The sequence below is a fragment of the Hydractinia symbiolongicarpus genome, chromosome 6 (genome assembly GCF_029227915.1).
Source record: "Hydractinia symbiolongicarpus strain clone_291-10 chromosome 6, HSymV2.1, whole genome shotgun sequence".
Classification (NCBI taxonomy): Eukaryota; Metazoa; Cnidaria; class Hydrozoa; order Anthoathecata; family Hydractiniidae; genus Hydractinia; species Hydractinia symbiolongicarpus.
Window position 1 is genome coordinate 30,565,854 of NC_079880.1, and position 18,309 is coordinate 30,584,162.

The 18,309-nt window shown below is 33.0% G+C and overlaps 2 protein-coding genes across 4 annotated transcripts in view; both read right to left on the reverse strand.

Annotated features, from left to right (window-relative positions):
* Positions 1-6,201, reverse strand: part of LOC130648081 (dual specificity tyrosine-phosphorylation-regulated kinase 4-like) — a 70,047-nt gene extending 63,846 nt beyond the window's left edge. The window contains exon 1 of the mRNA XM_057454102.1: positions 6,191-6,201. The gene's annotated coding sequence lies outside the window, so the exon portion shown is untranslated. The remainder of the gene's footprint in view (positions 1-6,190) is intronic.
* LOC130648080 (cytospin-A-like) lies at positions 652-15,096 on the reverse strand. Of its 3 annotated transcripts, XM_057454100.1 has the most exons (12): positions 14,898-15,096; positions 12,793-13,332; positions 8,877-8,955; positions 8,475-8,791; positions 7,310-7,591; positions 6,706-6,837; positions 6,265-6,390; positions 6,097-6,183; positions 5,623-5,867; positions 4,985-5,198; positions 3,716-3,896; positions 652-3,488 (listed from the first exon to the last, which is right to left on the reverse strand). In XM_057454100.1, exons 2-12 carry the CDS (start codon positions 13,312-13,314, stop codon positions 3,286-3,288), a joined length of 2,388 nt encoding a protein of 795 aa, XP_057310083.1. In that variant the 5' UTR covers positions 13,315-13,332; positions 14,898-15,096; the 3' UTR covers positions 652-3,285. The 3 variants fall into 3 exon arrangements, with proteins under 3 accessions (XP_057310083.1, XP_057310082.1, XP_057310084.1); XM_057454099.1 differs by lacking the exon at positions 14,898-15,096 and having other exon boundaries at positions 12,793-13,589; XM_057454101.1 differs by lacking the exon at positions 14,898-15,096 and having other exon boundaries at positions 3,351-3,538; positions 12,793-13,589.
* Positions 15,097-18,309: the final 3,213 nt, after the last annotated feature.

Sequence of the window (18,309 nt, forward strand, 5' to 3'; positions counted from 1 at the left end):
ATCGAACAAGCAGTTTTACTTGGCTAAGAAAAAATGGTCAGGAAAATTTATTACTTTCGTAACTTTTGTTACGGTGAGGAACATATGGCGCGCTGATGATGATATTACCAAACACGATAAAATGTATAAGGCCATTTTAAAAATACATATATGACCATTTTTAAAAACAACCTTGCCTCCAGGGCTCTTTAGGTGTTTGTTATATACTAACAGACGTCTCTTTAACTCTGAAAAAAATATTTTCCGTGAAAAAGAATAAATTATTATCTCTTACGCCAAAGTATTCAAGTTTTGTGACAAAAATTTCATGCTCTACTGTGTCAAAGCTTTTAGAAAGGTCAATACTCAGAGAGTGAAAAAATTCTATTTAATGCATCAGTAACATCGTTGACTAAAATAAGTAAAGCGTGAACGATGGGTGGATCTTTAAAAGCCAAATTGTTTTGTTGTAAAGCATTTATAGCCAGACAGATATGTATAGATTTTGTTATCCATAATTTAGCAATGTTGAGAAACAAGAAAGTACAGATAAGGAAGGACTGTAGTTTGTAACTTTGGCATTATCAGCATTGAAAAAATTAAAAATTGCACAAATATTAATTTTTCTGTGTTGGCGCCTGAAGAACACCCTGCGAGCACAAAACAAACGTGTTACAAACTTTTATTTTTATTCACGCTTTTTAAGATATACAGAGCATAAACTACGTCATTTTACAGAACTAGAAATAGAATAATCATCATAATTAAGGCATAATGCTAGTGTACAGTCCTGAATAGTTCTTTAAAAAAATAATATAAATTGACATGATTTTTGTAAGGTTTAGTTGCTAACTTGAACACTACGATTTCTTCACGGAGCAAGATTGAAATGATAATTTACAGAATAGATTAAGGCAAAGCAAAAAAGAGCAATACTTTTGTAAAAAACCAAGAACAGTTCGTCTTACGACTTGGGAATGACACTTAGAATTATGTCACAATGTTTAGCGGAAGAAAACAAAGCAAAGAAGGAATTTAAAAAAAAAACAAAAAACGTTTCATGTCGCCTTTATGAGAACGTGTCGATGGGATATAAACATTAAAGGAACATTACGCTTATGAAAATTTTTGTTTTACATATAAAAACTACGCTAAATAATTGGCTAAAGATATTTTAACTATATATATTACTTTTAAACTATGCAAATAATTTCTGCGCCAAAAAAACAAACGGATAGAAAAACAAATTATCCATACGTAATGCAGCAATATCTTCAGATTTTTTGGAGGGAAACCAATCAAAATTTATACCTTAACTGATAACAGAAAATGAAGTGACCTCGCATCCATCGCGTGATACACACTATAATTGGACGCATCAATCGCGTTATACACATAATTAGACGCATCCATCGCATGATACACATAATTAGACGTACATCGCATGTTACACACAATGAGTGGTTTTATATCGTCTATATTAAAATTGAAAAAATATACGAAACATGATCATAAATAAGATACCAATTTTACCCAAAAACAAAGTCAGTGTTTCTTTTGGAGAAACTGGTTTACACAGCAAAAGACATTAAAAAACGATTGAACAAATAAGAAATTCTCTGCGGCAGACCAACAAAATAGCCAATTACATCATTATTCTCTAGGTGGTAAATCTCGATCAAATAGCAATCCAGGGTAGGCTCAAAAAAGAAAAAGAAAAATGTCTTGTGCCCGCGAGTTTCTTATGATTTCAGCAAGTTGGAAAGATATCATTTGAGGTGTAGGAAATTTCGACTTTCGCGTGTACACACCAGTTCTTCAAAAATACGTAAATAACTCTAATGATTATAATTTTGCCACCACAGGGCGTAAATAAAACTTTGCTTATACAAAAGAACAATGTTTACACACCATATATATGATTTACTTTAAATATAACTTTTATGAGAAAAAATTTTCTTAAAACAACAAAGAACAAATTCGAACGTAGGGAAACAAAAACATTTTGAGCAGACGAGTAACATACCAGCATGCCAGCATAATGAAACGTTACTTTGTCTTTATTAAATGTAAAATTCCTAATGATTCTACAGTGGGTAAATTTGTATGGTCGATACTGACATTAAATTCTACGGGAGAAAGTATATGGTACTTGGGTACATCGAGATTATGACTAATAAACTCCACGCGGGCACGTGCATTTTTTATAATCGAGACTACAGTGATTTACATAAAGAATTCTTCCGCAACAGATAAAAAAAGGAGTTTCTTTTGTTATTTGGAAATTAGCCTCGAGGCTAAAATAAGCCTTGCCTCAGTAACCCAGCTTTACTTTAAAAAAAATATAAAAAAGGTTTAGCGATAAGAATTACACGCCACTTTGTTCCTAGGCCATATTTTCACGGTCACACGGTCTTATTTTATTATGTAGCCTAGTAACAAAATTATTTTTCTTTTATATACAATGTAAATAAACTAAATAATTCTAGATAGTCAAAAATTAAACAATTATTCTCTCTAACAGAAAAAAACTATAATTCTCTTGTACGCATAAATTCCCTTCATAAAAATATAAATAAATTTAAATAAACGTTTGCCGAAAAATTATTTTTATCTCAACCAGAAAAAAAGGAATACAAACGAAAGGTTCACAAAATTATAATTTGGAGATTAAAATACGAATAACATAAAAAGGATTAAAAAAATCAACTGTAAGAATTGTTTCTATATTAACCTGGCAGTTGAATTAATCGTGCAAGCTAAGTGCAGGACGGTATGTGCACGCAAAAAATATCATTTTTCACTGTATTGAAGAAATTGATCTCAACTAATCATGAGACAAAAACTAAATTTTATATATTACACATTCTTTTTTTATTTATTTATTTATTTATTATAAACTGCTTGTTAAAAAAATAAAGCATGCTAGATTAAAAATATACCATTAAATATATACCAATCTATGGCTGGTTTCTGTGTGGTCTAGCTTTGAACATCTTTTTTGTACATTAGCAAGACCATACAGAAACCAGGTGAACTATTCTTAACTCAAAAAAAATATCATTTCAACTTGAAATCGACACATGGCAAAACAGCCACAACAATGAAAACAGTGCGGGAGGTCTACTTCAGTGAAAACAAAGCAAATAATTAAGCTACCATCTTGAATGTCTCGTTCATTTCAACTTTCACTGGTTTCAAGACAACAACAAAATATACGCTATGCGCAAAAATATAACGCGTGTGGCAATCACAAGAAAAAAAGCAGCCAAACTGGAATTGCGTTCTCAAAAGCCACCTACCGTCCTAGTTAAAACATTTTTCTGCGTGCTCACGAAACGATTCTGTATCCTGGAACTTCAGGTTACACTTGCCACACTGAAAACCGACAATGTTGTCGTTGCTTTCTCCTTTCTCAGCAAGGTTGTAGTCGGTAGTCACAGAAGGCGATGACTGGCCCTCAGTCGCTGTGTGCTGATCGTCACCAGCAGTAGACCATGCGTCGCCACCTAAGGAAAATATCGCATCGCTGTTTAGACTACATCTACATCTGGCCAACCTAATACCCAAATGAGAACTTTATCAGCGATCATTTTAACTTGACTAAGAAACACGTTTGCTTGTGGCAAAAGTTTATGTTCCTTAAAATGACCTCTTGCATAAGCGACCTAAAGTACAAAATGCTACACTTCACACAAAACATCTAATTAAATTTGCAAAGTTTAAATTCATTTACCTGGTAAAACTTTCATCGAATCATTAGAGTGCGGGCTGAATCCCGGTGGAGAGTCAGAAAACTGCCAACTTGTGGGACTCGCTTGTCCAGTTTGACGAGCAGCATTGTTACTGTTGCTGAAGGTAGTAGGAGAGGCAGGTGCTTGTTGTGACCAAATGGTGTTATTGTAGTTGAGACCAGGCTACAAGGAAAAACAACACTGCGGTGATTTTGATTACATTAAAACCTCCCTAAAACAGACACCTTGCAGACCTAAAAAAGAACCAATCATAGGGGTAGGCGTTCACTATGTAGGCGTTTTTCTAAAAAAGTTGTTAGCCCGTGGAAAATCAACGGGTTCGCCCGTCCTTTTAATACCGCATCGCGTGTTTCTCGCTATTGCGCAGCTAAGCTACTTATGCGTGACAGACAGACGGACGGACAGACGTATACGGGTATTATAATATAGATGACTTCTATTTTTTCAACGCCTGCTCTGGGAATGTTCGGGCTTATTGAAATCAGCGGAAAAGTGCGTCAATCAGAAGCTGAAGAAATTATGCTGTAAATATGCTTTTATATTTCTTTCATTTAAAAGGTAAAACAGAGTATAAAAACACTTTCTAAACTTTTACTTGTGTTAGAGAATATTCAGAACTTCGCTTTCTTAATCTAAAAGTTCATTGTTTTGATTGAGTGAAAAATCTAGCAACCTGTTTATCATATATTGGGCGTGGCTGTTATTAAAAGTTATGTAACTTGGAACTCTAAAATGACTACAACTATGGAGGGTTGTCCGCTATAAAAAGTCTGCAATATGAATTTTATCAGATTATAACCGCGTCATTCCATCCGTTCTTGAATAAAGTGTCCGTTGTTGAGAAGTGTCCACTATAAAGAACGTTCGCTATAAGACTATATATAATACAGCGTATTTTCATTTCAATATAAATAAGCGAATGGTGTTCAGTACACTATGCTGTCTTTAATAAAACATTAAATAGGGAATGGTCTGAGTTTAAGCTACAGTTAATATGCACACGAGTGTCGCTAAAACCAATACACGCAAACATCGATGTTTCGTAAAAACATTTTCGAACTTATCCTATCTGACAAATTACTTTCTCTTTTCACTGTTTCGTAGTGAAATATAAAACACACCCTACTTAAAATAAACTTGCCAGAAAGTTAATATGAACGGGTACACCTCATAACGTGCTGAACTACACCTCAAGTTAGTTGCACGTGAATAAATACGCGCGAAAGTAACTTTGAAAACATTTTCAATACCTGGCCGAGTTGAGGTTGTTGTGGTACATTGTTTGGGCTGGGTGGAAGCATCCATGGATCTCCATTTGGTCCTAATAAAGGAGACCGTGGTGCGCGGTTGTTATTCAAGTTCCCGCTCAACGTGTTTCTTTGTGATAGAGCTGGAGGTTGCGACAGCTGCTGTGGTATACCATTACGTTGGGGCCATGGATCAAATTGACCACCGTTGTTAAATCTGAAATTGAAGATTGCTGAATAAATCAACCAAAAACAGAAAAAGATTATAAGCAACAGTTTTTATAAGCAACTTAAGCAATTTAATCTCAGTTTTGATGGTAAAATTTCGCAGTTGTTTAGTTGTAGTATTAAGAGTAATATTTATGAAGATTCTAAATTTTTAATTCACACCTGTAATTTATCATTTAGTAGAAAAAAAAAATGAATTCTTAAAAGAAATTTTTAAAAGTAACTCATTTGTAGGTTGCTTATTGTATTATCCGAAGTTTTTGCACTTTTCATCATTTTATGGATTTTTTTTCCATAAAGGAAAAATAAACAAAATTGCAGACCAACTTCAAAATTTCATTGATTTTCTAGTTTTTACAGGTACGAGCCATGCTACAACATCTATACAATATCTTCATACAAAAGTTACCTACCCAAGAGGACTGCGCACAGCCGCTCCTCTGCTATTTGGAAAATTAGCAGGAAAACCATTCAAACTTCGATTTTGGTTTAGGTTGAGATCACCAAGAGGTGGAGCTTGTCTTGTCATACCAACCTGATTTAAAGAAGCTCCGTTCATGACAGGATTCTTCATCGGATTAGTCATGTTTGAGCTCCCTCTTAATTTCGGGTTGTAGTATGCAGGGCTCGATAATTGTCTTGCAAACTTGCCACTTGCCTAAAAGAAGCATTACTAGTAAATGCCAAAAGTTGGTATACAGATTTCACACTTGATCAAATATTCAATTAGTTTAAAATTTTTGCATACTACAACTTAATAAATTACTATCCTAAAAGCATTCCTGAATATCCAGCCTACTAAAGATCAAAGTCATTTAACTATTTTTACGACATCTCATTTGCTTTTTTAATGCACGAAAATATAATATATCTATGAAACTACACACCTGTTGTTGCATGATAAATTCTTGATGACTTTGGTATCTTCGGTCTCCTGTGTTTAATCTCATGATATGCTCCTGATATTTATACACCTAGAAATTAAACTCAGAAATTAAAACCTGATTATCTAACTCTTCAAACTAAAACATTTATTAAATTCAATATAAGTGCACCTGCTCCTGAAGCGATTGATTTCGACTTTGAAGAATTTCCAAATCCCTGCGGAGTTTTTCGCGTTGTGCTTGAGCTCGTTCCCTGTCTTTGCGTTCACTAAGAACATCATCTTTAAACATCTCAGTCTAGAAAAAGAAACTCGTGTTTCAGATTTATTTTTGTATAAGTACGCAAACAACAATGTAATTGTGAAAAAAAAGATATATAGACTATAACAACTTGAAGGAAGACAGTTTGCAAAGAAAAGCGAAATATTCAGAGTTTTATGCTAAAAATCATTTTTTTATTAGGATTGCCATATGCCAGCCACCCAAAATAAATAAATAAAAATTTGTGTCCAGCTAAAATGTATATATAACTTAACAGCAATCTATAACAATAAATAACAACAACAAAAGGGAAGATTCATCAGAAAGAAAAAATAGAATAAAAGAACTTGCTTGTTGTTGAAGCATGATAAGTTGTTCATGATTGGGTAAACCATGTTCTTGTATCATTTTTTTCAACTTTCGAAACTGATCACACTCTTGCTCTAGTTCATTCTGAATGCGACACAACTCTTCATTTTTTGTCTAGTAGCAAATATGATGTTGTATTTACAGTCACACAAATGTCTTAATCAGGTATATAAGTTGTTTAATACCATATAAAAATTTGGGTACAAAGCATAGTTAAGATTTTGATAGGCAATTTTTTGGTTTAATTAGGAGATTTGTTGTCTGACAAGAAATGTAACAAAAGTTGGAAAATAGTTAATATAATGTATTTTTTGATTGGTTCAACTCATTAAATTATTCAGGTGGCATCTGATGCTAATGTTAAAACGTTGAAATGACCAATAATATTTTTTGTTACGAATAGTTCACCTGGTTTCTGTATGGTCTTTCAAACGCATGAAAAAAATTTGTTCAAAGCTGGACTACACAGAAACCAGCCATATGATAGTATTATTTAATGGTATACTTTTTATTACCAATTCTGAGCAATGAAATTGTAAGCTTATTGAGAAAAGGGAAGTAATTTTTTTGTAAAATCAAAGCATACCTGGTATGACTTGCACGTTTCTGATAATTTCTCAACTTTATGTTTCAACTTATTCTGCTCAACCAACAAAAGGTATCTATCTTGTCGCTCTCTTTCCATCGCTTCCCTAGCTGCAGTTATGTACTTTTCAATTTCAGCTCTCTTATTTTGCCTATTTGTTTCTTGCTCGTTCAGCAACTTTTTCAAATGGTCCAGCTCTTTCTCATTGTTTGAAACATCGAACTGAAGCATCTTGATTTTATGCTCACTCTCGTTTTTGTAATCTTCAAGCTCTTTAACCTTCTAGATACACAACAATATAGCATAAGATCACAACATGAGGAACAGTACAAAGACCATAAAGAATAATGTAAAGTTTATAAATTTAAGTAATCTCTTATAATAATTGGCTAAGTCTGTAACGCCAAAATATTTATTTTTCCATGATGTAGCCGAAAAGTTATGTCTGATATAAATTTTAGTTATCTCTTATAATAATTGGCTAAGTCTGTAACGCCAAAATATTTATTTTTCCATGACGTAGCTGAAAAGTTATGTCTGATATGCTACCTTTATTGGCCACACAACGTAAATGCATGACACAATGTAAATGCATTAATGGGTTGTTGATGTCAGTTATTTTTACCTCGCAGATTACTAGGAACCAAAGTAGTACCAATTTCCTAAACCGAGTCAACCCATCTTTTTTGCTAGAGACAGGTAAACCTCATCAAAAATCTTTAAACCACAGTATCCCTTTAACTGTTTGTAAAAACCCATACATGAAGCAACGGTTAAACAAATTGTTAACAAAAAAATTTTTGCGTATTGACGGGTCATTGCTAACATCATTAACATTCAAATCATTGACCTTTTCCATTGTTCTTTTAGCAAAGTGGATTTTTTTCACAGGCTTATAGTGTTTTTAAAAGAATATGCTTCATAAAAATATTAGGCTAGGATTTTAGGTTAAAAACAATAATTCAATTGTTTAGAACGTTAAAGAAAACAATGATCAGTTTTGCTATGATGACATCAATAGGAAAAGAAAATCTATATTACCATTTAAGAAAGACAATTCCAGTTGTTAGAGAAGAGTTTGAAATGAATTTATGTTCAAAGATAAAAGCACTTTACAACTTAGAGCATTATTTAATTCCAAACTAATATGACCATTTTAACTCACATCTTCTTTTACATCTGCCAGGTTTGTTATCTGCTCTTTAAGTTCTTCAATTTCAGTTTCTTCATCCTTTTGTTTCATCTCTTTCATTTTCGCATCCAAGTTGGTCTTATAGTCCAATTTTTCAGTAAGAAATTTAACCTCTCTTGTTTGCTTCACTAATTCGAATTCATTCTCTTCCTTTGTCTTATGCATCTCATTTTTCAAGTCAGCAATAGTATCCTCCAAACTTTTCACTTTTGAGTCTTGGTCTTGCAGTTCACCTTCCAATCTGATTACTTTGAGGGCAAGTTGCACAGGCTCAGGAAGTCCAACAATATCTGTCAAAAATAATATAAGTAAAACAAACACCAAAAACAAAAAAACAAAAAAATAATGAGCTATATGAGTTTGAAAAAGGCTTACCGTCTGACTGAGCCACTAATTTTGTAAAGATAGATTTCATTTCAAGCAACTCCTCCTTTATTGTTTGACTTTCATTCACCTTAAAAAAAATGTCAACATGGAATTCAAGTCAGCTATCCTCCAAAAGGTTTTAATGTAAAGCATAGAATGTTACCTGCTGCTATAAATGATTTGCAAAATAATAAATAATTAGTCGTCAGCCCCCGGAAAAATCCACTGGTCATAAGATCACAATTGCTACTTTGTGGATAAATATTTTGGTGTCTCGGTAACACAACATTTTTTCGTGCAAGACAAAATACAGGTATTATTAATATACGGATTTAACGCATATTAAAATGAAAAATGTTTTAGGGATGAAATAATTACAGATCTCCTTGACTAGAAGGATTTCCATTAATATGTATCTAACAAATAAAACAAAGTAACAATGAATAATTGAAATTCAATAGGTTTTATAGCAATTATTTTAAAGCCATATTTCTTTCTCAATCATTCTGTAATCTCATTAAGAGTTTTATTTCACAAATTTTGTTATTTTCCAGGTCCCATTTGCAAATATTAGCTTAGCAGTCTTTTGCACACCCTTTTTTCTCAAAAGTTTAACAACAATCACAAATTTCTTTTGCCACTACTTCTAATTAATTGGTATCTTATACATGGACACAGTTACTATGAAGTGATACACAATGTAATTATACCTAGCATTGAAGCCAAGTAAGACAAGCTATTGTGGAATAACTCATTTGATTCTCACAAAATCGGAACATGCAGATTGTACAATCTGCCACTTGTACCTGACATTCATGACATCCAATTGTTTTTCACAGAAAAAGATAAGTGTTTGAACTTCTGACTAGCTTAAGCATGTTATTTCTAACAATGCTGACTTAAATACACATAAGTTACTTTCCTGCATTCACTGACTTAAGAGCACAAAATTTTGTAAAGTAGATCGAACTTTAAGATGCATACAACCACAACCACACACTAACATTTTGAATTTTTTGTTTTTAACTTCTTTCATAATTTTTTTGCTGAATGATTTTCAATTTATGTCATTGATTGTTCTAAAATTAAATTGCTTTACTCTCACACAGTTGAATAAAGGGATCACAATGAGTCTTCTGAATTAAGATGACACAAAAGTACTGTTGCTATAAAAATCTTTATCCATAAAAGGCAATATTTTAATTAAAATAATTTTTTTAAAACTTGTGGTAAAACAAAAATAGCCAATAGAACCTAAAATGTATCACTGTATTGTCCTAACAAACTGCCTCAAAACTAAACTTTTAAAATGAGATCTAACGAAGCATTTTTATCGCCGTTTTTCGCTCTTAAACTTTTAAAACACGATCTAACGAATCTTTTCTATCGCCGACTTAAATCTTTGTTAAATTTTATTTGTTTTCGTTGATCTCTTGACGACTATAGCAATTAAATACAACAATGGGACACACGCAGTTCACATGAGCTAATTAAATTTCGCAAACAAGACATGAACTCTATTGTTTTCAACATGCAAAAATAGCTCATGTGTTTAACAATATGTTAACAATAAGAACGAAAGTTCTGACGCTACCAAAAGCTCATGCGAAAATGATACTATCGCATACATGTAAACTTACATTCGAGCGGTACTGTATTAGATATTATATATGCTAAATTGTGTTGTATTGGGAGGTAAGCTATATTAAAAGTGTTGACACTAATTTGAAACAAGTTTTATGAAGCTTTGATATCCAATATTTTGCAACCATCTGTAATAATGCTGGCCTATCAGTAAGAAAATAACACCTTAGCAATAAATCGTTCCCCCAAGGTTACAATAATTTAAACTTGGCGAGCAATCTGAATAAATTGAATAAGTTTATAAACACAAAGTTTATCACAAAGTCTTTTTATCTATTTTATTTTATCTTTTTTTATATATATTGGTTCTTTTTTACTGTATAAATAATAAGAAAGAAAACATTGCTTTCCATGTGAGATGATGTGATAGCGCTCAGCCAGTAAAACGTTTTTTGGAATTGGGGGAGCAATTAATGGCTCAGCTAGTTTCTCATTTTTCAGAATTGGGAGAGCCTTTGCGTTAGAAAGAGCAATTGTTCTCCCCTATTGATAGGCCTGTCATACCAAAAACAGATTTATTTTACTTTGGAATTTACATAGTTTACTGTTTTGCAAAAATTACGAAATGCGATAGGAAGGTTAGAGCCATGTCAGGATAACTGATAATACTTTTTCTCAAATCCTGAACCATACTGGAATTAGTCCTCCAAAAATAAGACCTGTCGATTGCTAAATTAATGCATGGTGAGAATTCATGCCAGACATGCAGCTTTAACATGGAATGTGAATACTCCCAACAAAGCCTAAGAAATATGAAGTTATTTCAGCCCTCCTTTCGCTCAGAAAATACATCAAATTTTGATGATAGAATTTTGATACTGTTGCAACAAAATGAATTTTTTTAAACTGTTCAAAGGTAACATTCTTATAATTTAACATTAAACTTAAAATTATTATGCTCTTATTTATTTGCACATGATAAAAGTATGGAAACAAAAATAAAAAATTGCAAATTTTACATAATTAAATTTAATCACAAACAAATTATGCATATATATCACAATGTAACTATACACTGGAATTTTAAAAACAATGCTCATTTAGAATTAAGCTATTAGGATACCTAACACAATTAGTCTAATTAAGCATTATAAAAAAATGAGATAGTATAATTGTTTCTTAATTTAGTAACAGATTAACAGGACAAAAAAATGGAACAAATCACAGCTGTTATGCAGACATATAATTTAACTATTGCAAAGAGACTTTTAATAAATTTTTACAGTTATTCCTCTTGCAGTAATAGTAAAACAACAAATCCATTCCTTAATAATTGAGAGATTTTTCTCTTTTTTTGGTTCAGACACTTCCTCCTTTAGGATAAATTTGTAATTATTTTTTCCAAAAGTGTTTGATAAATAATATTCTTGAAAGAAGCAAAATAGATTACAACCTTTTTATTGGTTTATTGGTCAGGAAAAAATTACCGAACATGGAGTTCTGCAATCATGGAATATACACACCAAGATTGACTTAAGAAATCAGTAAATGAGGCCTTTGGTCAGTGCTTTACATTGGCCAACCATAGGTTTGATTTGGTTCCGTATAATACCCATTCATTTGCACATACCCTGTAATAACAGGATGCCATAATTGGGAATTGTATTCTAATTTTAGGTTTATCGCAACAATCCATCTTCAATGATGAAAAGTTAATTCAGACTTTCTGAATTTTCAAAAGTGGGCATCCTAAAGTTATATATACTAGATTTAATTAAAAAGTAGATCTTTGTACTGATTATCCTTTCTAATCACAAATGTCAATATTTTATAAATTAGGACATTTAGGACAAGTGTATCCACCACATAATGTTTTGATTATCCCATATATATTGCATCTCTGAATCCGCAATTATAACAACCTTTATATTACAGGTTGCACATGTCTGCCCTTGTGGAACAACTTTATTCGTACCATATAAGATAATTTCCATACCACATTTTTACCTGAAAATTTATTTCCTAGAAGAAATTATTTAAGAAAACTGTTCCAGTAAATTTTTATAATTCAAATATTGAACATTGAAAAGTAACTAAACCCTAAATGTTTTACTTCAAACCTGATGGATTTTTTTATCACATACTACTAATGGACTATTTTTTAAACAAATGACGTCTGTTCAACAAATTACAGAAAATATTTATTGTTTTTCTGTTACACCAATTTGTTATTTTAAACAGCCAATTTTAAAGTGGAAATTTTTATGTTAGTGCATTTTATTTTTGAAACTTTGTGTAGTCACCCTTTACAAAAAAGTTAAAAAAAGGATATATATCCTACCCTCCTGTCATCAAACAAAATGCCATTATGCTGCTGAGAAAGCAGCTCTGGGGTTTTTCTTTCATCAGGCATGGAAACTGGAGACTGCAGTAATGGCTGGCTTCTCATTCGCACTTTTTCTTGTATAGATGCATTACTTGAAAACATAGTTGGGTTTATCTGTGTTGGATTTGATAAAACACTGTTATATTTACTGGAAATGATTGCTTCATTAATTGTTGGGGAAAATCCATTCGAGCCCATCATCAGTTTTAAGGATTGACTACTGACAGGGCTTGGCATGCTGTTCGGTACATTTTGATTTTGATCAAACAATGGTGAGGATGAAGAGCTTCGATTTTGATAGTTACTCAGCATGATTTTATTATCGTCTTCCCACATTCTGTTCCGAATTTCTGTACCCATACTTAATCTACTAAAGTCAATAGTATCTCTTGTATATCCCTGTGTATCACTGAAAGGCATGTCCCATTCAACTACCTCCAATGCTTCCCCTCCTCTGTTATATGTAGCTGCTGCCATCAAAAATGCGATTCTCTGCTACAAACAAAAAAGCTCTTACCAACATTGGACAAACATCTGTCTAAAACTTCAATTATAGTTTACGTATTACGATTTATTCAGTATAGAAATATGCTTAGTAGAACGTATCTCATATAAAATATGTCGAGGAAATTTTGTTTGTTTAATTAGTTTGATTCGTTGATTTTGGTGAGCTCTTTTCTTTACAGGCCTTCCCATGCCATGATTGTTTTTCTTGTCAAGTAAAGCGAACCTGTCAGAAACTACTCAAAGTCGACGTTTCTAGACTTGTTATAAAAGAATAAAGAAATACTTCTCAAAATAAAAGAACGTGTAAATAAAAGTTTCAAAAAACAATGCTGGCTATTCGTGTGTAAACAAGGGCGACCTACCTAAATTTTACCGACCAATTCTGGAGTTTTGTTTTCATTAGGCTTGATTATTCAAAAGCTAATACAATGTTAGGTATGGATGTCAAATTGGTATCGAGGCTACGCTCAACAAACCTTGTTTTTCTTAAAAGTCACGTGTCACAAGAATTTGCACTCCTCCTCAAGGTTTAAAACGTGACTCTCTATGACACATATGGGGAGGATGTTTGTAATATATGCGTGCAGGCGCGCCAGTATGCATTCGTTTTCAGGCGTATAAACAGCAAATACTTTTCAGCATAATTAAAATTTCGGATGTACATCAGAAATCCTATTAAAACGAGCGGTCTTTTCCTTCTTTTTCTTTGTCTCCGCCCGACTTTTTAACCGATTGCCGTGACGTCACGACTTTTAAAGTCCGACCTGACCCCGCGACCCAGCGCTACTCCAGCGTGTGAGTATCTTGATATTCGTTAAATTGGGAAAAGAATGAAAACTGCGTTACAAATTTGATAACAAGTATTGTTAGAGACTGTTATTAGAAATTATTTTCGGTGTAGAACAGGCCTTACAGTAATAACCTCGGTATCACGTTGTCACGTGATTTTAAGTAAAAGAGCGGATTTTCAGAAAGTTCAACCACACTTCGATTAGCTTTCAAGTATTCAAGGTCACGCAATTGCATTAAAAATGGACGAAACTTCTAATAATAACATGGAAGAACCTGTTATCAAAAGCCAATCTGCCACACAAACGCTAAACGGAATAGAACAATTTGACCTAATCAGAAGCTACCTGGATAAAAAGTTTACGAACAGCAAGAATTCGAAACAAACCTGCAACAACAGAGTACACCGAAAAACATGAAGGTTTCAGCTAAACCAAAATCGTCGAGACAATATAAGTTCAAAGGTAACCAAATCCAATTCGAATTTAACCAAAAATTAGTGGAAGATTTGGAAGATTTTATCGACCTTATCAAAGAAGGTTTTGTATCAAGATCAACAAAACGTTTAGCAGGAATAAAACTCGAAATCACGAAGCGAAACAAGCTAATAACATTGGCGGATAGATCACCAGCAGGATGGTCACTGTAGAAGAGTACTTATCTGATGAATTAGTAAGCAATTCAGATGACGAAAAACGGATAAAATCGGCTGAGTTAAAAGCACTGGCAAAAAAAAAGCAAAGGTAAAGCCAAAGTCCTTCTACCCTTCACGTTTCAGCCCTATGCACACGTCCTCGTCGCCACTTATGCCAAACCATTTCCAATCACAAAGATTCGCATTTTCAAGAGAACCATCTCAAACATCTTGGAGTATCGGCAACCATAACACACCATATTCTTCTCAATCAGCGTACAGATTCCAAAGTGCAAGATCAATGTGCTTCGGTTGTGGCAAGACGGGACACTGGAGGAAGGACTGCCCAAACGTTATCGGCCACAAGCAAGTCTAAAGAAAAGACAATAGATAAGTGTTTAAATTTTGATAACATTGTAAGAGATGAGGAAACGTACGAATTTTGTCTAAGTAAAAGTACGGCCGGAACTAGAGGGTAGGCTTAAAACTTAAAATATTGGCAAACCATCGGCTGTAATACGACTATTCTCAAAATTATCAAGGAAGGCTATACTATTCCCTTTTTCACGACACCACAAAAACAAACTTTTTCTAATAATCAATCCGCTAAAAAAAATTCGGAATTCGTCAATGAAGCGGTACAAGAGCTTCTTGATACAAGTCGAATTAAGGAAGTGTCTTCTGCACCACATGTTGTAAATCCCCTTTCAGTCAATACCAACTGAGGAAAAAATAGACTAATTCTCGATTAAAGGTATGTAAAGTTTGAGAATTGGAAGGTGGTAAGGGAATTTCTAACTGCACAAGGGTACATGTTTAAGTTTGATATAAAGCAAGGCTACCATCACATTAATATTTCAGAAGAACATCAGAAATTCTTGGGGTTTTCATGGGTATAGGAGGAAAGGAAAGATACTTTGTTTTTACAGTATTACCGTTTGGGCTTTCTCCGGCCCCGTTTATTTTTACAAAAACAATGAGAGTTCTTATAAAATATTGGAGTGAAAATATGATCAAAATTGCGATATTTATTGACGATGGTTTTGGCACTGATAAGAATTATAAAACAGCAAAACAAGATGCCCTATTTGTTCAAAAAGCTTTACAACTGTCAGGTTTTGTAAAAAATGCAGAAAAATCAGTGTGGGATCCTAAACAGCAGTTAAAATGGTTAGGTGTCTCGGTAGATTTGGAAAAAATAGAGTGGTACATACCAGAGAAAAGAATGGTATCAGCGAAAAACTTAATAAACGATATTATTATACGCCTACCTTACACAAGCGCGAGAAATCTTTCACAGCTGTGTGGTAAAATTATATCTATGAAAATTGTGATGGGGGCAATTACTAAAAACAAGAAAGTTATATTCTATCATTGAGCAGTCATTCTTCTGGGATGCTACGCTAAATATAGCTAAGTACCCCCATGCGATTAAAGAACTATTCTTTTGGAAAAAAGATCTGTCAAAATATAGCATAAGCAAACTGTACGATAATTCTACAAAAACGATTGTTGTAAATTTCTATGCTAGCTCCATTGAGATAGCAGCGCGGGCGATGCATGCAAATCAACAGGGAATTGCATTTAGACAGTGTCTGCAAGAAGAACAAGAAAAAAGCTCCGTTTGGAGGGAATTAAAAACTATAGAATACTCGAGTCTTTAAAAAAGCATTTTGATAATACAGAAAATTCTATGGAAAACAGATAATTTTGCAGTGTCAAAAATTGTAAACGGGGGAAGCCGAAAAAATGATCTCCAAATTATTGATGAAAGTATATTTTATATACGCAGGAAAATGGAATGGACCTAACGGAAAACTGGGTTCCAAGGGAACATTTAAGATTTGCTGACACTCTTAGTTGTATGATAGATCACGATGACTGGCAAGTAAAAGAAGAGCTTTATAATAATTTGAACCAACTGTGGGGTCCTTTTACTGTTGACAGATTTGCTGACAACGACATCAAAAAGATATGTCGGTTTTATTTAAAATTTTATTGTCCAAATACAGAAGGAGTAGATGCGCTAAATTACAATTGGAAAGTCGAAAACAACTACGTAGTATCTTCAACAAGTCTTGTAGAATAAGTGTTAAAACACATAAAAAACTTCGAAATGTTAAGGTGTAATTGTGTTACTTTATTGGCCTTTTACTTATTTCTGGCCGCTCCTGTTTTCAGAAAACAAAACCGCAATCACAGACAGAAAGAGCTGTCAATTTGGATTTCAGCTAAAAATGCCACAGGGCAAAATGAGTCCGCTGGGACCACAGGTATGAGTACTGGTCCCTGGGACTTTAATTAAGAGCACAATACTATACTCTGAAAGTTCAAGTAGAATCAAATAGTCATAACTTTCTCCCTTTTATAGTTTACTTGAAAATTGAAATTGAGAATGAATCTTTAAAACATTTTGCTACTGAGCTGCCAACATATATGTCATTTTGTAGTGAGGAGAATTAATATCAATCGTCGTTCAACCTTTGGGAACGCTGGTGTAAGGCAGTGTCAATTAAGCCAGCCAAACCAACCACTATTGCGTTGTTTTTATTAAGCGGAGTTCAGTCCGATTGGTCTTTGTCAAAAATCGAAGGTGCTTATTATGCTATAAAGTTTTTTCATCTTCTCGGAGGATACGAAAACCCATGTGAAAATCCTATTGTTACTGAAATGCTTGAGGCTTCTATACGAATTATTTCGACCAAGAAAAATAGAACACAACCTATTACAATTGAACATTTAAAGTTATTACACACAAAACCTTCGCAGGGAAAAAGCATTTACAATATGAGGACATTAGCAATATGCTAATTGGCTATGCAGGATTTATGTGATTTTCCGAGATAGCCGGTCTTAAGGCTGAAATACACGGTCAGTTTAACATGATCATTTTAAAATGATCATTTTAAACTGACCGTGTATTTCACAAAAAATGACGAGAAACACCAGTCATTTTAAATGATCATTTTAAAATGATCATTTAAACATGTTTGAAGTTTATCATTTTAAAATGATGAACTTCTGCATAGAAATTGCTAGACGGAATTGTTTTACTATGACGCCATTGAGTTTTTGGAGTATATTTCAGTTATTCTGTATAAACAGAAGGAGTATAGAAGATAGTAAACATTTTCAATTTTTTTCGAGTACAAATTTAATATATTACAAGAATAATTTTCAAGATGGGAACTAAAGCGCAGAAAACGGAATCAACTGAGAATTTTATAAGTGCATGGAGAGAAGAAGAAAGTCTGTGGAACGTAACTTTGACAGTTTATAAAAACAAAGATGCAAAGGCTAAAAGTACTAGAATTTTGATGGGAAAATGCACCATGGAAGGTTTGTACTTTTACATTCTCGATACAAAATCATATCAAAATAACCTTATTTATATCATTATATATTCGTGGATTGAATACCATAATGAATGTTATTTTGTTATTAAAAACTTAAGAAATATACTGTATTATTTATAGAAACATGTAACTTTTATTAGCAACTTTATGTAACTTTTATTAGTATTTTTAGTAGTAAATTGTTGC